General features: G+C 45.2%; 1 protein-coding gene across 3 annotated transcripts in view; it reads left to right on the top strand.

The window, feature by feature from the left end:
* The first annotated feature begins 1,438 nt into the window (after positions 1–1,438).
* TCP11L2 (t-complex 11 like 2) overlaps positions 1,439–23,495 on the top strand; it is a 41,737-nt gene continuing 19,680 nt past the window's right edge. The window contains exons 1-6 of one of the 3 annotated variants that reach the window (XM_080659930.1): positions 1,439–1,591; positions 10,860–11,053; positions 14,260–14,395; positions 16,360–16,480; positions 17,463–17,686; positions 19,529–19,665. In XM_080659930.1, coding sequence (XP_080516056.1) covers positions 10,894–11,053; positions 14,260–14,395; positions 16,360–16,480; positions 17,463–17,686; positions 19,529–19,665 — 778 coding nt within the window. In that variant the 5' untranslated portion in view covers positions 1,439–1,591; positions 10,860–10,893. The remainder of the gene's footprint in view (positions 1,592–10,859; positions 11,054–14,259; positions 14,396–16,359; positions 16,481–17,462; positions 17,687–19,528; positions 19,666–23,495) is intronic. The other 2 variants (XM_080659931.1, XM_080659932.1) reach the window with 2 other exon arrangements.

Genomic DNA, 23,495 nt, shown 5'->3' on the forward strand with positions numbered 1-23,495 from the left:
AATGGCATAAGGAGACACAAATACAGCTTTATGCAGATCACCAGAGAAGTTTGTTCAGAGTGGTTTGTCAAATAGTTTCAATAACTAACAGTAATGGAGTGCTTACTCTCTACAGCCCTAACCACTTCACATGCTTTATTTCATTTTCTCCTCACAATAACCTAATGAGACAGTTATCATTGTTATCCCCCCTGACCAAGATCGCCTGGGTAGTAATTATCAGAGCCAGGGTTTGAATCCAAGACGAGTCCCTATTGTAACACTGAACTATTCCATCTAGGATAACTGGCTTTGTACCCTCCTTTAAAATGTTGTCTGTCTGGTTTGTTTCTAGAACCAATTTTGCCTCCACAATCCAGATATGATTTCAGCACTAAATAAAAATACGTCAGTCTATATAAAATTCATTTACATCCCTGCAGGGAACTGTCTCCTAAATAACACCAGTTTATACCTGGCAGAAGACAGAGTGGTCTTCATGTGTGAGGTTGTGTTTCTGAACACCCTGAAGCATTCCCACAAGAGCTGAGCAGCTGGCCTGCCCGCACAGAGCCCATCCTAGCCCTGCTTATTTACATTAACCAGTGTCGAAACGTCTCCCGGACATAGAGCTAGGTGCTGCCAAAAACCCCAGAGGAAGTTAAGATGCTTTATCTTTTGCATACACACAAGTTTACTCTTCAGAGAGCCTGGGTGGGTGTGACTCCCGGGAGTTAATCGTCTAGTCCAGCCATATGCAAATCTGGACCCGTGTTTATGTGGAGGTCAGACACAAACGTGGGTGGCACTGTTGGTTGCTGACCTGCGTGGAAACACACTAGCCACGTAGTCATTTGGGCTGTCTCTGTGTCCACGGTGTGACAGTGAGCACCTAATTTGGATCGTCCCGTCTAAATGAGGGGTGTCTGAGTAGTACAAGTTCCACCCGCGGCAGAGGAGCTTGCAGCAATCCACACGCTGGTGCGCACCCGGGGTAGAGGATCAGTCAGGCGCTTCTACGAGCGGACCCGCCTGTGCCCTCGCCGCGGCCCCAGCTCCCCCGCTCCGCCCCCAGTTCGGCGAACCCATCTCGGCCCCGCCCCCTAGGCCCCTTAGGCCCCGCCCCAGCGCTGGCCGCTCTCGGCAGCACTGCTGCCCCAGTTCCGTAAACACTTTTCTCCCCGCCCCTCGGAGCCCCCGGACTGCACCACTCGTAGGACTTGGGGGGTGGTGGCGTTCTCTCATGCATCAAAAACACCTTCAATCCAAGCTCTTCTCAGTTACCTTCATCCGAACGTGCGCAAACGTGTCTTGTAGTTGGGAGATCTGTCAGAGTTCTGCTGGCGGAGCCAGGAGTGCCCTGGATTCCCCTCTCCCCCGTGCTGTTTCCCCCCACTCTCCGGTTATGTTATGGTCACTCCGTGGCTGCCTCGTTAGAGTCCGTCCCGGCCCTTTAAATACCGCGTGGGGGGTGGGGTCAGGGAGGCTGGGGGTGGTTGGACTGGCGAGTTTTCCCGGTGCTTGTGCCGTGCTGGGTGAGGGGACACCCGGAGACCCTTGACTTGGGGTTCACTCAGTCGCCTTTCTCCTCTGCTGTCTCGGCGCCGGCCCGGTGCGTATCCACCCCGGGGGAGGGTCGCCGGCTCTGAGGTGCTGGGCCCAGGCCGGCGGAGGGGGACATGTTGGCGTGGGGCAGCCCGGAGCCTTTTGCCCCACGTTAGAACTCAGTCCTGGGACGCCAGGGCCAGGCGCGATAAAGCCCGGCTTCTTGCTCCCCCCAATCCTCTTGTTTGACCTCGAACCGCCGTCCCGCGTGGGAGCGGGGCGCGGGCGCCGAGTAGCCACGACGGGTGTCCGGGTGGTCGCGGGCGTCGGGCCCCGGAGGCGGCCGGGTCGCTGCGGCTGGGCCGCTGTATACATCTCGCTGGGCCCGAGCCAGCGACCGCTCTGCCAGCCGCTTCCCACCATCTGGGCTCCGGGAAGGGACACCCTCTCGCCTGCGACCCCTGGCCCGGCTGGAGTGAGCGAACCGAGCCGCAGTGAAGGCCAGGCGGGACCCGCAGTGTCTGTTTAGGGTTTGTTGCCGGGGTTTCCCTGGCACTCGGCTTGCCCTCCGCCGTCCCCTCCCCCAAGGGTTTGTTTTGACAGGAAACGTGCTGCCAGAGGAGCTGTGTATGAGTGGGGGTGGGGGTGTAGCCTGTGCAGACTCCGGTGCGCCCCTCGAGGTTACCCTCCTTAGGGGAAAGAGGCGGGAATGCCATTCAGGCCCGGAGTCCAACCTCTGGCCTCTCCTGGGATGGCGTGTGCTTCCCAAAGCTGCCACTCTTGTGGCACCACCGGGGTTAACAGTGGTGATTTGAGATGGCACACGGACAAACATGGTTATGTTTTCTTTAGTATTAGGAAAAGCTGTTCCATCAAATGAGCGCTTTCACAATGATATAAAGTTTCCTTTTCAACTGAATGTGTTTAAATGCAAAAATCTAGTGAAGATAAAGAGAAGTGATGGATAAATTAGTGTATGGGGGAGTGTGGCAACATGGAAACGTGTGAAGAGTGGTACCCAAATGACTGAAGTTGGAGAAATACTGCCTTGGATGGCTGTCCTGTTACTTTTATTTTGAAGAAATTAGACAAATTGTCCTTGTCCCCAATGGGCCCACCAGTCCCCAAGATCCCCGTGGTCTCCTGATCCTCCAGCCCAGAGCTACCTGCCAACCATAATGAGGTTATGGCAGTGTTTGCCACTTCAGGAGGCTCCCTGCCTTTCTTTTCCTCTTGCCTCCAGGGATTTCATACATCACCCTGGCAGCCCACAGAGGTGGCCTGACTTGAAGTGGCCCAGGGCTAAAGATACCCAGTCATGTGTGGAAGCGGCTTCATTGCCATGGGGGGAGGAGGGGGAGGAGGAGGGGGGGAGGAGGGGGGGAGGGCCCCAGAGGGCACAGGTACTAAAACAGGGCAGCGGGGGTGGGAGGAGCAGTGTTTTCAAGGATGAAAAGTGCCTAGAAATCCTCCTCCCTGATGCTGTCATGTTATGTGTAGTGTGAACATCTGCCGTTTCAGACAATGACTGACTTGTCTTTTATCTGGCTCTTTGTTGTCTCTCATTTGGTGAAGACCCGTATTCTCTAGCTGAATGGAGCAAGCACCTATCTCTCTGCTCTGTGGTTTTGCTTTGCTAAGGATGAATACTTTTTAGAGCCGCTGTTTGGGATTGGTTCTAAAGCAGCATTTTGCAGAAGACGAGATTTTTCCACACCATCTGCAACTTTACTGTCTCACTCTTTCCTCCTTATTACACATATGTGAATGTTTGTCCTGGCACCTGACCTTGATTGGGTCTTCAAAGATGATACCCACTAGATGTTTCTTGAAATTTCTCTTTTCTATGACAACCTTAGGTGGATGGGTTTCATTCCTCAGGGTACTACTGCTGGATAATCTGAACAATCCACTTCAAAATCTTTTTGGCTTACACTCGTTGAAAGCAGTTAACCCTTTTGATATTTGCATTTTAACTAGGGATTTTGCAGTGCTTAAAGAATGACTCCCTAACAGAGGATTGTTGGTCACTCTAGTGGGGTGGTTAGAGTTATTGTGGACAATAGACTCATTCAGGGATGCCCTTCACCGCATAGCACTTGAGCAGCCACCCTGGGGTAAGGTCAGCTTGCTACCACATGTGCACATGTTCACATGGTGATAGGTAGATCGATTTAGCAGAATGGGGAGTGGAAAGAATGAGCAGCACACCAGATTTTCTCCAGCTGTCCTGTGACAGAAGCATGGGCTTTAGGGATCCACTACCTGGATTTAAGTTGTGCTGCTGCTTGGGCAGGTAATTTAACCTCTCTGAGCCTTAGGTTCTTATGTATAAAATGGGGATAATAGCAATACCTTAGTTAGCAAGGCTGCAGTGAAGATTCAAGGAGATAAAGCATTTCAAGCACTTTTCATGGGGGCTGGGTCAAAATAAGCACTTACTAACCATTAGCTTTAATTGTTATTATTTGCTACCAATGAGTATTGAGAAGGTGGAAAGACACAATGTAATTGTGTCTTTGCTACTTTGAATTATTGGTGCCTTATAAATTCAACACATTTCTAAGGCACTGGGAATTAGAGAGTGGAGACATAGCTTCTTCCTGCAAGCTGCTTAAAATGTAGTGGGGAAACAGAAATGCGGAAACAACTATAGTACTTTAAGTGACCGCATAATGAAAATAGAAGTAATGTGAGTGAGGCCAAAGAGAAGGAAACCCCAAGGTGTCTTATGAATAGAGACGTAGTTCAATTTGTTCTTCAGTGATACTCACTGAGTCTCTACCTGTCCTAGGATGGCTAATTTAGATGGATTGAGTGGGGATATCAGGGAAAGTGACTTTGAAGTTGTAACATTTAATTTTAAATCTGAATGACAAGGGGCCAATCATGTGATCAGGGAGAAGAGCATCCCAGGAGGAGAGAATAACAGGTGCAAGTGCTCTAAAGTAGGAAGTTTGGCTTGTCTGAGGAACCTAAAGAAGACCATGTGTCTGGAGCAGGAAGCGTTAGCTGGTACCAGGATGAGGTGGGCAGAGGCCAGATCACAGATGGATTATAAAGCACCGCCAGGAGACTTCTTAGGAGAAGGAAAACCACATGGCAAGGACTCTTAAAAAGGATGATTTCTTTTTCCTCTCTGTAAGGGCTATGGCCTATTTCCTGTTTTATTCTCTGCCACTTTTCAAGAAGGACGTTGGGACAAGTTTGTGTAGAACTTTTGTAATAGAATGGTATCTAAGCTATCACAGTGGTGGGAGCAATCAAAATCTAAAATCTGCAGGATATTGGACTGTTTCGAATTAGAGTTGAAGTTTCAGTTTAGTACTTGTTTCTTTTAACCTTTACTCAGAAATAATTTCAAATTTATAGAAAAAGTTGCAAGAATAATACAAGGCACTCTCTATTGTCTACCTTTTACTTCTATTCACCTATTAACATTTTGCTCCATATGTTTTATTGTTTTCTCTTTCTCATTTGAATAATTTGAGAGAAAGTTGCATACATTATGGCCTTTTATTTCTAAACTAGGGGCCCAGTGCACGAATTTGTGCACCTTGAAAGGAACTGTGGGCCACGAGGCTGCGGTGGGCACAGGGGCGGGTCTTGGCCCATCCTCCACGCCCCCACCCGGTTCCTCCCGCAAAGGCCCCCCTGGGTCCCCTGTCTGCTAGCAGCCCTGCTCCCGCTGCCAACACTCCCATGCACTGATGGTGCCAGCCCCGCTAGCACCTGCTGACAGCGTGGAGCAATTGAGGCCGGCGCCAGCAGCGGGTGCGAGCAGGGCCAGTGCCGTCAGCTGGTGCCAGCAGTGGCTGCTGCCCTAATCGCCCCTCTGGAGCAGGGGGAGGTAGAGAAGCCCCCAGGGATGATCGGGGCCGGCAGCTGCCGCTCACACCCACTGATGGCGCTGAGCAATCAAGATTGGCGCTGTGTGCTGGCAGTGGGTGCGAGCAGCAGCTCCTGTAGCGGGTGCGAGCGGGGCCGGCACTCGCAGCAGGTGCAAGCACTGGGAGTGACTGTGGTGGTGGGAGCAAAGAATTTTCAGTAATCACCAGAGGCTTGCCCCGATGACAGCGACCGGTGCCCTGCCTTGGTCTGGCGCCCTGACTCACCTGCTCCACCATCCCGCTGCAGCCCACACCTGCTATGTTCGTGTGCCCCCTGGTGGTCTGTGCACGTCATAGTGACCGGTTGTTCGGTTCCACCATTCGGTCTATTTGCATATTAGGGCTTTATATATATATATATATATATATATATATAGATACATATTCATAGTGCATTTATCAACTTCAGTAAATTTAATGCTGTGATACACAGGTAGATTCAAGTATTGTAACAATGTTCTCAATTGACCCAATAATGTCCTTCTCGCCCCATCCCCTGCCCGCCCCCCTCTGGTGCTGGATCCAGTCTAGGATCATCTGTTGCACTCACTGTTAAGTATCTTTTCATCTGGGACATATTCTAGCCTTTATTTGTTTTTATGACATTGACATTTTCCTAATTCATAACTTTTTTTAGTAAGAATAACGTAATAGTCGATAACCTATTACTAGGAGCTTAAGTACTTGACTATTTAAATTATCTTCACAATTAAAACCTGTCTTCCCACTATCTGTTATGAACCCTTCAGGTTCCTGTACCCATTCCTTCCTCTCTAAAATATTAGTGGTCATTCTGCCATTCATTCATCCATTTATTCACTCAACAAGAAATACTTAAGTGTCTGCTACATCCCAGTCTTTGGCCTTGGAAGGAATGATAGAATGTTGCATTTATTATTATTAAATATGGGACACTTGCAATAAAAAATCTGATCGTCCTTGAATAGTGACCCACTGTAGTATTGGGAGCTTTGCTTGGAGTGATTTTCTGTTTTCACCTTTGACTTTACCTTTGGCCTGTGAGTAAATTCTCCAGGTTTGAGATGCATTGTTCCAGAAAAGTTGTGTTTGCTTGTGAGTTGCAGTGTTGAAGGTCTAAGTTTCTGGATATGAGAAGCATTGCCTTTCTCAAAGAATCAGCCTGGTTTCATTATCCCTTGTTCTGAGAGAGAATCCAAAATAGTTTTCAAAGCAATCTAATTACCCTCAATGTTTTTTTGAATCAAGTAGCATTGTCCCCAGATGACTTACATGGAAACCCGAGACCAAGAAAAGTAAGAACAGATGGGAAGGAACTTACTACAGAAGACCATTTACACCAGGACGGGCCACTTGTTTTTGTTTGTTTGTTTGTTTGTTTGTTTTGGCTTTTGTATTTCAAACACGTGCAGGAGTTCTGTCCTGGGTTAACTACCAGCCTTCTTTATCTCTAGTACAGGAGTAGGGAACGTCTGACCCCCGGGTCGTATATGGCCCGCCCAAGAAATCACTTGGTTTGGCCCTGCCAAGGCATTAGGGGTGAGTTAATTGAATGTTTGACTAAATATAGCAGGCTAATTTTTAAGTTGATAGTTTTGTGTGGCCCCTGATGATGTTATGAATATCCAAAGGGCCCTTGGCAGAAAAAAGGCTCCCCACCCCTGCTGTAGGGGGACATGCTTTTATCATCCTGGGATACAACTGTTCTTCCCTCCAGAGTTTTTAATGCCTAAAATAATGATAATAACAACAAAAGTAAATACTACTAATAATAGCAAACGTCTGTATCCTGTTTACACTGTGTCAGACCCTGTTCCAAACTCTCTCCATACATAGGCTAAATGAAATCTCACACCAACCCTATGAGCTAGGTAGTATTAGCATGCCTCCATGAGGAAGCAGGCAATTGCCTAATAAAGTAACGATGGACATTTTGGCTTCAAAGAAAAGTTTCTGCTTAGGTCCACTAAAGCCCAGCGTCAGGAGAGGCTTCTGCCAAATAAACAGGTTCCTAAACATTTTGAAGCTTTTAAATTGTCTGTTGCATTCCCTGTGCCAAGAGCTCTACCTTCAGTGAAATGTTAGAAGAAAGCATAGTTGCATGTTATTAACTCTGTCTGCCATGAGCACATTTAATTTCTCAGAACTTCTAGTGATGCCTCATGGAACTCTGGGTTTATAGCATTTTAGCAATTCTTTGCCGAAATGGAACTTATACCTGGCCCAACCCCCTCAGAAAAACAAGGTGAAGAGAGCAGATGTGATGTGCGGGAAGTCACACAGGAAATTAATGGCAGAGCAGGTCTATCCTTGACTTCCAACTTCTAACTTAGATCTTTTATTTTTTTTAACTTTTGTTCATTTATTTTTAAATAAATAGTTCATTGATTTTTAGAGAGCGAGGAAAGGAGAGAAACATTGATGTGAGAGGGCAACATGAATTGGCTGCCTCCTGCATGCCATGTCCCCCACAGGGACTGAGCTGTAATCTGGGCATGTTCCCTGATCAGGATTCAAACCAGCAATCCTTTGGTGGACAGAACGACACCCAACCAACTGAGCCACTCCAGGCAGGCCTAGATCTTTACTTTTTAAAATCTTTGTACTTTGCTGCCTTGTTAATTTAAAAACCTATGAAGTGTGCTGTTCAGCTGGAGTAGGAAAAAATGGACCATTCATAAATTCTAATGGTTAAATAAATCCAATTGATTAATATATGAATGAACCTAATTTATAAATTCCAGTGGATGGAAGCTTTTATTCACCTTTACTTGGAAAAAACAGCGAAAGTGAAGAGAAATAAGAGCAGGCCAATACATGACACAATTGTTACAGTGGAATGACTTGGGGGGAGGGAAGTGAAACAACGTTTAAAATATTCAAATAAGAGTGTGATAAGGACCAGGGAATGTTAAGTCTTAAACCCAGTAAGGTAGGTTTTGGTGTAGGTTCTCTCTTCTAGTGCTTGAACTTGGGAAGCCAGGCCTGTAAATGTGTCGTGATATCAGTTTGCAAATGTTCTGGTTGAAGCTGCACCAGATGGGATTCAATGACTCCAATTCAGCTGACACTGAATGAATACTTGTCACATACTTGACCCTGGCATGGACGGGCCACAGTCCCTGCCTTATTAAGGAGAGTTGGAAGTAGCCATGGGAGGAAAATCACTGTCTGAGGGACTAAACACTCTCATGGAGATACAGGAAGATGAAACAGGTGTATCTCATGGAGATACAGGAAGATGAAACGTGTATAAAGAAGGTGTATAAAGAAACTGGCCAAGGGGTAGAGGGAAGGCTTCCTGGAGGAGGTAGCATTTTCAGGAAATGCCATCAATGAGAAGTAAAATATTGGCAAAGAGAAACACTAGAGGGAAGGCAAGCATTCATTCCCTTTAGGATCTGGGGTTTGGTGGAAGTGAAAGGATTAGGCAGACGCTTTTCTTTTATCCTCCCCCTCCTGCCCAGCAGATGGGAGTTAAAGCTCAAGTCGAATCTAGTTTGCACGGGGTAAAGGAGGATGCAGGGGTTCAGGGCTATTTTTTAACAGGTGGCTGGCCTTGGGACTCCAGGATAAGGTGAATATCTATCTGGTAGCTTCCTGGCAGCTACACTCCACTTCTTGCCCTTCCATCTGCAGAGGTAGCCTCCGAGTTAGTGGTTTTCTGTTTTCGAAAGTGGTGGGCCAAGCAAGGGTGCATTCCTATGAGTGGCAGGTCTAAGGAAGTTCGTTTAGGTGAGGTCAGGTGCAAATGCCTTTGGGCTTTTGACTCTTAAGTCCCTTTCAGGCCCATCCTTGTCTCTACTACCCAAGAGATAAAAAGTGGCACTATTTCTCTCAAGAAAGGCTAGATTCCCTGTAAGTCCCAACCCTGCCTGCCTCTCCTCTCTCATGTTTCCTCAGCAATGCCTTGTTTTGCCTTTTCTTGTCTTCTGACATCTGGCACACACCGTTTCGGTCACTGGACTTGAGAGCCATGAGAACAGGGCCCCGTCTGTTTTGTTCACTATTACTTTTCCCAGTGCCTGGTACACAGTAGGCACTCAATAAATAGGAAAGGAAGCATTGAAGAAACTGTGCAGGTATTTCTAGGCATGCTGTGTATAGTTGTGGTTTCACATTCTGGCAGCTTTGAAAGCCCTGCGTACCTCATTTTGTGAGCGGGTTCAGGTTTAAAGACGCTCGGTGAACCCGTACTATCACAATTGTCCATTAGGATTTGAGATGCCTTTCTCTTTGAGCCCAGGTTTCCCCTTGGTGTCAGCTGCCACCACTCTCATGTGAAGGCCAGCTTTCTCACGGGCCTGGCTCAGGCTCCTGGGCTTACGCCTGGGCATCCCGTGTGCCCAGGATCTCCTTTCTAGGGGGTGGCTGGGCCCAGCTGCCCTGTCCTGCCCTGGGAGGCACGGAATGTAGAGTCAAGGGACTAGTTTTAGGGCAGAGTAAGTCCTCTTGTCCCTCAGAGTATGTTCCCCCAGCCTGTGAATCAGGGCTTTTTGTGGTGGTAGTGGGTACTTTGTACATTGTCAAGTACAAGCCACCTACCAGGCCTTACTCTTCATAGCCTGGCAGTTCATGGGAAAATGGAGAAGAACATAATGACTGGCCAGTCGGAGATTTTAATTAGCCTTTTCCTTTCCCCAGGAGGCTCACAGAAAAGGAATGAGGCTGATGGCAAAAATATTTTATTTTAAATAAAGACATAGGAACAATAGCAATAGCTAACATTTGAGTGCTGTACTAAGAACTTCCTTTTCCTCACTCGAGGATATGTTTTTATTGATATTTTAGAGAGGAAGGGAAAGGGGTGGGGAGGAAGAGAGAGAGAGAAAAATATCGACCAGCTACCTTTCATATGTGCCCTGACCGGAAATCAAACCCTCAACCTTTTTGGGGTATGAGATGATGTTCTAACCAACAGAGCCACCAGCAAGGGCCAGAGCACTTTTTCATGAGTCCTGTTTCATCTTCAAGTAATCCTACCATTAGTCTTTCAGCCCAGTTTTACTGATGAGGTAGGTAGTTCAGTGGCTTCCGCAAGGCCACATGACAAAAGACCGAAGGAGCTTCGAACCTTCATAAATGTCTTACTTATGACATTTCATATTATTATAACTATTCATATATTAAGCGGCAGTCTGACCACGGAGCCCCAGACTCTACCTTCCCATGATTTAGCAGCCCAGGCGCAGAGATTGTGTTCTGCGCTTTGTGCTTTAAGGATCCGTTGTTACTGAGAGTCCACATCCACACCGAGATGTCTTGGGTGAGCTCACACCTGTGGCTGTGGTTTCCCTCTTCCGGAAGGCAGTCTTGAAGGCCTAGTGATAGCCCGGCTGGGGTGCTATGGGAAGCGTGGGGCCGTCTTCTGGGAGCCTTTCCAACGCTGTGACACCCGCGACACGTAGTCACCACCAGTGAAGTACCATCACAGACGATTGACGCAGCGTCTGTTTGTCTGTGCAGGTACCATCTCTACCCCACACTCAAGTGACACAAAATGCCCTTCAATGGCGGCGAGAAGCGGTGTGTGGGTGAGGACCAGACGAGCGACTCAGATTCTTCCCGGTTTTCCGAAAGCATGGCTTCGCTCAGTGACTATGAGTGCTCCAGGCAGAGCTTCACAAGCGACTCCTCCAGCAAATCCAGCTCTCCTGCCTGTAAGCTGACGGGGCAGAGGCCGGGGCTGGGGAGGGTCCAGACCTGCGTGCTGGATTCTAACACTAAGAAATGCCTGAGATCAGAGGGCACGCTTCCCTTCCTTCTAGATCTCCCCAAACAGCACTGCAGGGACCTTGTGCAGACTCTCGGGAATAAATAGCCACGCAGGCTTACAGCCTGCCCATTTTTCCTGTCATCACTGTCTCTGGTCTGCTTTGGTTCAAGTTTAAAAACGCTCCCTGAACCTGTACTAGCACAATTGTTTGACCATAAATCCACCCCACCTGTCTTTCTCAGTAGTGGAAAAACAGTCCTTGACATGACTTCTTGGACCACATTCAAGGATAAATTCAGATTGGTCTTTTCTGATCATTTCTGATTTACATGAAAGGAAAGTTGCCCCAATTCAAGGGTCATGGAGGAAGTGAAATAATCTGAAGAGTTTCCTGCTGATTTCAAAAACTATTGTGCCAATCGCCCCAGAAAAGTGCCCATGACGAGAATTACTACACTAGGAGGGTGAGAAAGCATTAAAAGAGTGGCCCCACCCATGGACACAGACAATAGGGTGGTGAAAGCCTGGAGGGGGGGGGGGCTAGAAGGGGTCAATGGGGGAAAAAGGGAACATATATAATACTTTTAACAATAAAGATTTTTTAAAAAGAAAAGAAAAACGAGTGGCCTTGCTCAAGGGAAACATCTTTTTCCTCCCCTTTTTTATGAGTGGAAGCTAGAGATGTTTAAACAGATGTGTTTGTCTTTTTTTTTTTTTTTAATTGGCATTTTGTATAGAAAATGGAACACTTTAGCTGACAAAGCAAATGCAGAAAAAAAAATCAACTAATGTTTAATATGATCAGATGCCCACTTTGAAAATAATTGGTTCATTTGTATTTATTTTCAATTTGCGCATTCTCATTTTTAAAAATTGGGGAGTTGATAAGTACAGAGAAAACATTGCCTATGATATCATCTGAAGATGACAGCTGGCAGTGCTCAGTCATATCTTCATTCTTCACATAGACATTTCATTTTCAATTATAACTAAAGCATTTACTCATGATAATATATTGTTAAAACATTGTTTTTATGACTACTTACTACTTTATCAAGTGAATATGATTATATTTATTTAGCCATTGACTTATCATTGGACATTTAGTTCGTTGGTTTTTTGTTTTGTTTTGCTGTTACTGTGTTGTATGAATACCTTGGTGGTGCATAAAGCCTTTTCAGGAATTCTTTCGATATAATTGAATTATTGGACCAAAGGGTACAGACATTTTTAAGGAGATTCCTTTTTTTTTTTTAATCCTCACCTGAGGATATTTTTCCACTGATTTTTAGAGAGAGTGGAAGAGAGAGGGAAAGACAGAGAGAAATATCAATGTGAGAGAAACACATCCATTGGTTGCTTCCTACATGCTCCCCGACCAGGGCCCAGGCCAGAGAGGAGCCTGCAACCAATGTACGTGCCCTTGATTGGAATTGAACCCAGGGCCCTTGGGTTAGCAAGCTGACACTCTAACTACTTAGCCAAAATGGCTAGCGCTTAAAGAGATTTCTTACAGGGACAGAGAATTGGCAAAAGAATTTGCTAGCGGCCACCCAGTTTTCTGTGCTTTTTCATATTCTTTATACCATATGCAAGGTTGATTTCTCTAAAAGGGTACATAGGAATCCTGAAGAAGGGTTTTACTAATTCTGTATATCACCATTCCCTCTTCCTCCTCCTCCTGCTCCTCCTCATCATCCTCCTCTTCTTAATATTATCTTAGGTAGCAAAATATTACTAGTCAGTACTGTTATTTGAGGTAATGATTTTTAGTTAATAGGAGCTAAGAGTTTCAACAGTGAGTTCAAAAGGGCCTGATTTATTAGAGTAATTTTAGAAATAAATTGATTGATTATTTACTACTTCTTTCTGAGAAGTACATTAAGAAACTTATCATATTTATTTTAATTATCTACATTTATTGAGTTCTTACTGTGTTCTTTTTTACGAAAATTACTTTATTTAATCATCCCAGATCAGCCCTATGAGGAGGTCATTTATGCCCCAGTGAAGTCAAATGATAACTACCAATTGGTAAAACTTAGAACCAAACCTAAGCATTTTGCTATACTGTCTATATTTTTAGAAATTATAGTTTTAGCCGAAACCGGTTTGGCTCGGTGGATAGAGCGTCGGCCTGCGGACTGAAGGGTCCCGGGTTCGATTCCAATCAAGGGCATGTACCTTGGTTGCGGGCACATCCCCAGTGGAGGGTGTGCAGGAGGCAGCTGATCGATGTTTCTCTCTCATCGATGTTTCTAGCTCTCTATCCCTCTCCCTCTCTGTAAAATATCAATAAAATATATTTAAAAAAAAAAGAAATTATAGTTTTAAAAAGTTATTTCATATTAAGTCTGCTTCAATTAATGAGAGTTATGAATTACAAAATAAAAAGTAGTCATCAATTTCCTGTATATTATCTACACTAATAAAAGGGTAATACCCTAATTAGACCGGGAGACCTTCCGGCCGTCCTTCCGGATAAAGCCATGGCGGTGGGGCCAAGGCAGAGGTGGTTAGGGGCGATCATGCCAGGAGGGGAGGGCAGTTGGGGGTGAGCAGACTGGCAGGGGGGGGCAGTTGAGGGAAAGCAGGCTGGCAGGGGGGGCAGTTGGGGGCAATCAGGCAGGCAGAGGCAGTTAGGGGTGATCAGGCAGGCAGGCAGGTGAGTGGTTAGGAGCCAGCAGTCCCAGATTGCGAGAGAGATGTCCGACTGCCTGTGGGATCGGGCCTAAACTGGCAGTTAGACATCCCCCGAGGGGTCCCAGACTGGAGAGGGTGCAGGCCGGGCTGAGGGACAACCCTCACTCCCCCGTGCACGAATTTCATGCACCAGGCCACTAGTATGTAATAAATACTAGGCACATGAGATGATTTAATTTAAAATTTAACTTAGCCTATATTAATAAGATTATCTCAAAAACATTGAAAATTTATCAATGCAGTAACTGAAGCTATCAAAGGAGTTCTTAAATTTTTGAAGTCTTAAATATTAAGCAGGGAAATCCACCTATTTTAGTACATAGTCTCCTTACTTATAAAATCCTGAAAATATATGTTGGAATAACTTACACTCTAGATGCATCAGGAAGCTTCACTGGATGACAACTTCTCTTCCACAACATTCACTGGTTTTTGCTTTTCTCTCAGCAGCAAGCCCTCCCAGGGTTGTAACGTTTGACGAAGTGATGGGTACAGCAAGGAACTTAGAAAACATGACTCTTGTTCACGAAATTGCTGTAAATGAGAACTTTCAGTTGAAAAAAGATGCCCTCCCTGAGAACAGGTAACCTAGAGATGTTTGTTGTGCATAAACTGTACTGCAGTTGTGTGTGTGTGTGTGTGTGTGTGCGCGCGCGCATATGCATGCACGCACATATTCACACTGATTCCTGGAAATTCTTGTGTAAGGTCGAATGGGAGTAAACATTATCTGGTTCTCTAACAAAGCCCTATACTTGAATCTAAAACCATTCCTCTGGGGTACATGTTACCCATAATCTTTAGAACTCAGCTTTTATGTCACTTCCTGGGTGAAGCTTTTCCTGACTTTCCTGAGCCCACTAGACTACATGACATCCCCTTGTTAAAGTCTGCTGTAGCCCCCTCTACCTCCCCATTGTTAAGATACCTTATAATATTATGTTCAATGCCTGTCTTTCTCACTGGACCCAAAGTACCATTAATGGAGGAACTATGTCTATATTGTTCGCTCTATCCCTATTACCTAGCAGAGTGCCTGGCATATAATACATGCACAAGAAATATATGCAGATCAACGTATTAAAAACTGATATTTACATTGTAAAAGATAAAGAAATGCGGTTGAGTTGCCGAAGTGCTAAAAAGAGATGACCCAGAAGCCTCTGGATGAGGGAATCACAGCCGCGTAGGCTCCCCTCTTTAACCTCACACCATGCCACCTTCAGTTACGGACACACTCTTATCCCCTCTCTTACCCACTCTGGCTTCAGTGGCGGGGCCAACGAGTAGAAAGGCTTGTGGCGATGACTACAGATAAATCATCTTTAGAGGCCAAGTTGGCTCATGGGTAATGGCACCGAGCCTTCAACCTCACAGTGCCATTTATAAACCCCAAGGCATTCTCTCTAACACTTAAGCCAACATATAATAGTTTATTCCATTCAGAATTTTTTTTGTTTGTTTTAAAGTAGGACAGTAGTAAACAAGTTCTTAAAATATGAAACGTGGATCATCCCAGGGATGTTGTTCCTAATAATTCTTAATATTGTTTAAGATAACTGGCCAAAGTAGGTGTGTCCGTTTGGTTTTTCTGTGATAGCTGCACTTCATCATGATTGTTTATACCAGCTCTAGGTGAGGGGTGTAGAGACTGGTAAGTAATTCTAGGGCAGGGAAATACGTGCTGTTCTCAAAGCTGTTGCAAAGTGGTGTCATTCAGGAGGGATGTGTGCTTTAGTGTGCACCTATTTTAGGACATTGACATAAGGGGTGAAGCAAGGCGGCCATCTATTCCATTGTGAGCTTTTCCTAGGAAGCTCCTATTTCAGCAGTTTGGTCTGGCTAACTTTAAATGGGGCAAGGAAGCTGAAATTGGCAGGCTTTCAAATATATGTCTCCTTGGGGCCAGTCTGTTCTGTTCTGTGCCACAAAATCTCAGCTGTTGAAGCAATAGCAACTTTGCCATCTCATCCCAAAAATCTAGAACAAGTCTAAGAATCTGTGTAAAAGAGTAGCTAGGTAAATTCTGACATCTCCTTAGGCGAGAATTTTATGAACTTACTGAAAGCTATAGGAAGGAAGCATTTTAAAAGTTTAGGAGAGCCCTGACCGGTTTGGCTCAGTGGATAGAGCGTCGGCCTGCGGACTCAAGGGTCCCAGGTTCGATTTCAGTCAAGGGCATGTACCTTGGGTGCGGCACATCCCCAGTAGGGCGTGTGCAAGAGGCAGCTGATCGATGTTTCTCTCTTATCGATGTTTTTAACTCTCTATCCGTCTCCCTTCCTCTCTGTAAAAAATCAATAAAATATATTTTTTAAAAAGTTTAGGAGAAACACGACAGAATATTAAATGAAACAAATACGTAATATTGTACATCCTGGGTGCTCTATGTTAAAACAATACATAAAAAATGGAAGTAGTGGGATGATGGCCAATTTTTATTCTCTGTTTTTCTCCATTTTCTAAGATTTCTACCATGAATATATTCCTTTTATAAACAGGGAAGATGATGCTCGTTTTAAAAAATAGTCCATTCCCTTTCTTTAGCTTGGCCAGCCGAGTGAAGCGCATCGTCCACCAGGCCTACTGGGATGTCTTGGAGTCAGAACTGAATGCTGACCCTCCTGAGTATGACCACGCCATCAAACTGTTTGAAGAAATCAGAGAGGCAGGTTGACATTGTCTGTATTAATTAGTAATTGTCCCCGCCCCCCAAGACTATTTTCATGTACTCCAAAGAGTATTAGAGACTCTTTTTGAAAAACTGAGCAAGTTCAGTCACTGGGAGGGATTTTTCCTGCACCTCCTAGAGTAGGGTGGAGGCTGGGAAAATGGGGCAGTGGAGGGATCTCGGGGTGATGCTTAGCGCACAGAGTAGTGGTTAAGACTACAGACTCTGGAGTTAGATAGTCCTGGTTTGGTGATGGCCTCTCCCTCTTTACGTCTTATTTCCTGAGTACGTACAGGGTAGTTGTAGGGACTAAATAAGGTGACAGTTACAGTTTTAGCCAACATTAACAAGACACTTGCTCTGTGCCAAGCAGTAGACTATCCATTTATCCTTACCATCACACTGTGAGGTAGTTACACCTGTCATTTCATGTAAAGAAACCAAGTTCCCGCACTTACCCAGGGTCACACAGCTTTGAGGGGTGGAAACTGAGGCACTCTGGCTCAGAGTGCTCTGCCCATGTGCTATGTGTATAAGTACCGTATCTGCTATGTACTGAATCCATGGTACTGATGGAGCCCATGGGAGGATTCCATTTGCTCTTCTTTAATGGATTCTTTTGGAGCCGTGATCTGCAACTTGTTCTTTCTTTGCACAGATTATCTATAACTCTTTGGAAGTTATTTCAGTAACATTGCTTCCTTACTAGTTGCTTTCATTCTAAGAGAATCAGTAATTTCTCATGAAAAGCAGGGCCAGGGAAGGGTGGGGGAGACTTTAATTCAGAAGCTAGATCTTTCTTTTTAGGGTTGAGACACCGGAGTGCTCTGATCCCACCACCCAGTTCCTATAAACTTCTGTGGCATCCAGGGCATTAAAATATGGGGTGGTAGCTTGGTCATCTAGACATCGAGATAAAAAGTGGCAACCTTTACTCATGTAATGATGCTGCTAATTTTTCTTTCCTTTCCCTGTGTAGATTCTTCTCTCCTTTCTGATTCCTGGTAGTGGAAACCGGCTTCGCAACCAGATCTGTGAAGTTTTGGACACAGACCTCATTAGGCAGCAGGCTGAGCATGGTGCTGTTGACATCCAAGGCCTGGCCAACTATATCATCAGCACAATGGGAAAGCTGTGTGCTCCTGTGCGAGATGATGATATCAGAAAGTTAAAGGCCACTGGCAACATTGTGGAGCTGCTGAGGTTAGCACTTGTGCTGCTTGCCTTTTCTTAGCGTACCTCTGAGGTCACACAAAGGGGACGTGTGGGGATTGAGGGACACAGAGTAATAACTGGCCTCTCGGGACTCCTTGGTCAAAGGAAAACAAATAAACAAGAATTTAAGTCAGTCATTTGCTGTGAACATAGAGTTTTCAGATAGAATGATCTCACAGGCTTGTTGGTTGGCATGTGCTGGACATTAGGGAGGCAGTGATGAAAAAGACAGAGACAGTCCCTGACCCCAGGGAGTTTACAGTCGAGTGGGGAGACAGACCTTGAGTAAGGAATTACAATTGTGATAAGTGTTGTGGCAGGGGAAGTAGAAGGGTTCATAGAGACTCCAGCAGGGGGACCTAGTCAAGGATCTAGAAAGGTCTCTTTATTAGGGTAATGCTAGCTGTCATAACACATAACCATGAATTCTCAATGACTTAACCAATAAAAATTTGTTTCCCCTTCATGTCACAATTCAGGTCAGGGTTTTTTTGGTCAGGAAACCTTCCACATGCCATTCAGTGATTCAGGTTCCTTCTTGCGTTGGCTCCACCCTTTCCCAGGTCCTCAGAGTCCTTTACATTCAGCTGGTAAATGGGAAGGAGATCATGGGGAAGGTGTACCCAATGTTTAACCACCTCAGCCCACAGTGACACCTTCTAGTACGGACTGACTAGTATCATGGTCCCACCTAGATTAAAGGAGGCCTGAGAAATGTGGTTGCCATCTAGAAATGCATTTCCCAGCCACAAATCCACACTGTGGATCTAACCATCCCTGCCACAGCTTCCCCGAGGAAGTGAGAATCTAATTTGGCTTTGCAGATAACAGCTTCTTTGTGAGCCCAAAGGAAGGAGGAGTCTGCATCACTTTTTGTGATTGAGGGGAACTTTTCTTTGTGTGTGTGTGAATATGGCCACATTGATATGTAAGTTTTATGTTGTAGTATTGGAAAGGTAGAAGAAGGAAAACTGCATGTAGCAGGTAACTTACTTTATGACCTTGGGTGATAAGCTCTCAAAGTCACTTTCCCCACCTGTAAAATGGGTTTTATGTATCCTTGGAGTTGTGCTCATCTCTGGCAAATTGCAATTCTTCAGATGTAGGATCTTTGTTTCTAGTTGTCTTATCACGTGTAATATCAAATCTGTGGTGTTCATCTTCGTCATTTATTGAGCACCCACTGGGTGCCACTGTCCCCTGCATTTTACATTCATTATCTCATTGACTCTTCACAACATCCCTTTAAGGTTGATCTTGTCCTGTCCTTTCAAAGTTGAGGAAACAAGCTCAAAGAGATTAACCTGTGCCTGGCCACAGAGCTGGATTTGAGCACCAGGCTGCCCAACTCTAAAAGGAACGATTTTTTCCCCTATACCTCATTCCTCCATCATCCTCATTCCTCCATCATTTCTTTTCTTTTTTCTCAACCCCTTAGGAATAGAAACCATATACACTATGTTTAGACTCCTTAACATTTCAGGGGCTTTCAAATGAAAATTTCTTCTTGAACCCTTTTTGTCTCATTGTTAAGACTCATTGTATACACTTCTTAGCGTCTTTCTGTCAGTTCAGGACTGGATGTAATGGCTCAGCTGGAAGTATTATATTTGCTAAAGCAAGTACTCTTGAGAGCTGTTAAGAATACATTTGGAATGCATGTGTAATGCCTTCTATGAAAAATGACTTTGCCAAATGGCAATTGGAATTTAAAAACCATTTCAGGGGTGTTTATTTTTTTCCAGTCTGGATAATAGGTAAAAGTTAATGAATTTCAGATTAATTTCTTAATCACATCTCTAATTAATATTTTAACTCTAAAATTTTTAGGCAAATATTCCATGTCCTGGACCTTATGAATATGGATATGGCCAATTTTCTAATTAGGAGTTTTAGACCACATTTTCAACGCCAATTGGTGGATTATGAGAGAACCAAGTTCCAGGAAATTTTAGAAGAGACTCCAAGTAAGTACAGGATATTGTATATTTATATTGAAATAAGTGAAAATACGGTATTTTATTTTTGACATCTTAAGAAGTGTCACTAAAGGATTTTGGCCTTTCTGTTCAACTTTTTTTTACTTTTAAAATTAACATCACAAATGTATAGCTGTGTACTATGTCTCAGGAACTGTGCCAAGCACTATTCATTTCTTGATGCATGAAAAACAATATTTATTGAGCACCTGCTGTATCCCAGACACTGCTTAGGTGCTGTGGGCATTGCAGTGAACAAAACTATAAAGTTGTGACCACCAAGGAGCAGATATTCTAGTAGGCAAACTTATATTATCAGCTGTGTTGTTAAGTGCTATGAAGAAAAATAAGATAAAAGGGCAGACAGGAATGGTGCAGGAATGAGGGTGGGGAGTGTTTGTGTTTGTTTTCTAGATGAAGTGGACTGGGAACGTCTCTCTCACAAGTAGCATTTCAACAGAGTTTGCAAAGGAATGAGTAAGGGGATGTATAGATGTGAAGGAAGAATATCCCAGCCAGAAGTAGCTGCAAACACAAAGGTCTTGAAGCAGAAATGTGTTTGTGACGTTGGACGAACATAGGCAGACAGTGTGGCTGGCATAGAGTAGGCAAGGAAAGAGTGGTTGGAGATGAGGCCAAGAGGTAGACAGTTCATATAGAGCCTTGTTAGGAAATGAGAGGAATTTAGATTTTATGCCAAGAGTGATGGGAAGTCCTTGGAGAGTTTTGAGCAGAGAAACAACATCTAATTTTAATTTTTAAAGAATACTCTGGCTCTTGGGTAAAGAATCTAATAATAGGATAATATGCAAATTGGTTGGGATGCTGTCACGCAACGACGGATCAGCAGGCTGCGTCCCTGCCCCCTGCGCCAGCTTGGGGGTTCACAGGTGCGTGGAGAGGCCTCTCCGCCACGGGCCCAGCCAGGGGTCCACAGGTGCATGGAGGTCCGCAGGCCTCTGCCATGGCCTGGCCTGGGGGTCTGCAGGCCTCCCCCCACTCCGGCCTACCTCTTTGGGGCAATCAGTCGAGGAGCCCCGGATGGGTGGGCAGGGCCTACCTCTTTGGGGCAATGGATTGTGGGGCTCCCACACTGTGACAGGGCACAGGCCAGGCTGGGGGACCCTCCCACCCCAAGTGCATGAATTTCGTGCACTGGGCTACTAGTAGATTATATGAAGCAAAGAGGGAAGCCAGGGTACCAGTTATGTGGTATTGCAGTTGCTCAGGCAAGAAATGATGGTGGCTTGGTCAGGTGGTAGTGGTGGAAGTAGTAAGAAGAGGTCATATTCTGGATGTATTTTGGAATGGAGTAACAAGATTTTCTGAAAGTTGGATGAGGGAAAAAAAAGGAGTTGAGGATGACTCTAGCAGGGGTCCTCAAACTATGGCCCGCGGGCCACATGCGGCCCGCCGGGTGCCGCTGCCTGTCCTGCGTAGCAGCCAACTTGTCCCGGGCCCGCAGTACACATAGGAATTTGTTCATAGTTTTTTTTTAAAACTATAGTCCGGCCCTCCAACGGTCTGAGGGACAGTGAACTGGCCCCCTGTTTAAAAAGTTTGAGGACCCCTGCTCTAAGGTTTTCACCTGAGCACCTGGGTGAATAGTGATACCTGTTAGTGAGATGGGGGAGATAAAGGGAAAGAAGGTTGGGGGAAGCTATGGAATCACGTTTAGTTTTAGATAATATGATCACTAAGATCTTGTTTGACATCAACATGAAGATGTCAGGTGGGCTTTTAGATATGAGACTAGAGTATTGGAGAATGGGGATATACATTTGGGAACCCTCAGTATATTTATGGCAGATGAAGCCACGGAACTAGATAACATATATAAAAGCTTACCACATTCTAAGCTCTTTACCTGTGTAACTAATTTAATCTTCACAGTAACTTTAGGAAATCAATCCTCATTTTATGAATGAGGAAACTGAGGCACAGGGAGGTTAAATCACTTGCTTCCATCATACAGCTTGTACATTATAGAGCTGGGACTCGCCTAGGCAGTCTGGCTCCACGGCCCATGCTCTTATCCGCAGTATTACACTGGATGTGATGCCCTAGGGCAGTGGTCAGCAAACCGCGGCTCGCGAGCCACATGCGGCTCTTTGGCCCATTGAGTGTGGCTCTTCCACAAAATACCATGGCTTGGGCGAGTCTATTTTGAAGAAGTGGCGTTAGAAGAAGTTTAAGTTTAAAAAATTTGGCTCTCAAAAGAAATTTCAATCGTTGTGCTGTTGATATTTGGCTCTGTTGACTAATGAGTTTGCCGACCACTGACCTAGACTAAATGTTATGATGTAGTTGGAAGCTGTGAGGATTAGGCAATTGTAGCATATTGTGTGCAAAGAGGTAAAGGGTAGTATATGACAGTGATCGGCAAACTCATTAGTCAACAGAGCAGCCACATGTGGCTCACGAACCGCGATTTGCTGACCACTGACCTAGGGAATGAGTGTAGATACAGAAGGGGCCTGACCTGGGACTCTAGAGCATTTGGAGCTGAAGAGAAGGATCTAGCAATTGAAACTGCGCAGGAGTAACCAGAGTTAAAGAACGCCAGGAGAGACTGGTGTCCCATAAGGCACATGAAGAAAGTGTTCAGAAGAGGAAGAAGTTAGCAGCTGTGATAAGTGCTGCTAAGTAATCAAGAAAGATGAAAGCCACGGCTTGACCACTGGATATGACTACATGAGTATCCTTGGTAACCTTGATAACATGGATGGGAGCAGTCAGTGAACTAGTGGGCCTTAAAACTGGACTAGAGGGGGTCAAGAAAGAATGGGAGTTGAGGTATTACCTCATTGAACCCACACAATTACTCAGGGAGGTAGATACTGTTATACCCTCATTTCACAGGCGATGAAATGAGGGTATAACGGTAGGAGGTAGATACTGTTATACCCTCACTTCACAGCTGGCAAGAGACAGGCTAACTGGTTCTCTCATTGGCAAGCCCTTGACACCATTCTCTGGACTTTTATTCACCACAGTCAAAGGCTGAGTTAGGGGATCCACCCACCTCATTCCACCCCTTGTGGACTGAGCTTTTCTGTCAAGATAGTCAATATGATAGCATTATGTACACAAAGCCAAGCAGGAGCCACTTGTAAACGTCCAGGAAAGAGAGCATGAGTCACAGAGGGTCACAGGAGGAACAGTCGATGAGCTAGCTGGGCACTTCCGCTTGGCAACAAGGAGACTCAGGTGGGCCATGAGCTCCGCCCTATTGATAGTCACTCAGGGATTTTGGTTAAGCTCTGTAGGGCCGAGCAGGATCCATGGGAGGGAAGTAGCAGCCATCCAGTTTTGACCTTAGTAGCAGCTAGAACTATTTTAACATTGGAATGGGCAGCTCTTTTATAATAGTAGTCTATGTTAGCTACATTTTATTTGAGCACTTATTAAGTACCAAGTCCTTATACTACATTTGCCAAACACTACATTTATTAACCCATTCAAGCTCATAATAGCTGGTACTATTATCACCCACTGTTTACAAAGGAAGAAATTGAGGTTAAGGTGCTTAACCCTAGGTGACTGCTAGTAAGTGGTAAAGCCTGGATAACCCAGTTATGTTTCTGCCCCAAAGCATGTGCATTCAACCACTGCAACACTGCCTCTCTCCCAACACGATATTGAATGTCTTTGGGGGATTGGCAGAGGGAGCTGTGGCATTAAGGGGGTATATAAGACTAGGTGACTTCTCAGGATCCTTCTACATCAAAAAGGCTATGACTTCAGGGCTATGTTGTTTTAGTTTCAAAGCAAGAGAAGGATTGAAGGAACTAGAACCCCACATAGAACCTGAATCT

Source organism: Plecotus auritus, assembly GCF_963455305.1.
Source record: "Plecotus auritus genome assembly, chromosome: 3".
In the NCBI taxonomy this organism is placed as follows: domain Eukaryota; kingdom Metazoa; phylum Chordata; class Mammalia; order Chiroptera; family Vespertilionidae; genus Plecotus; species Plecotus auritus.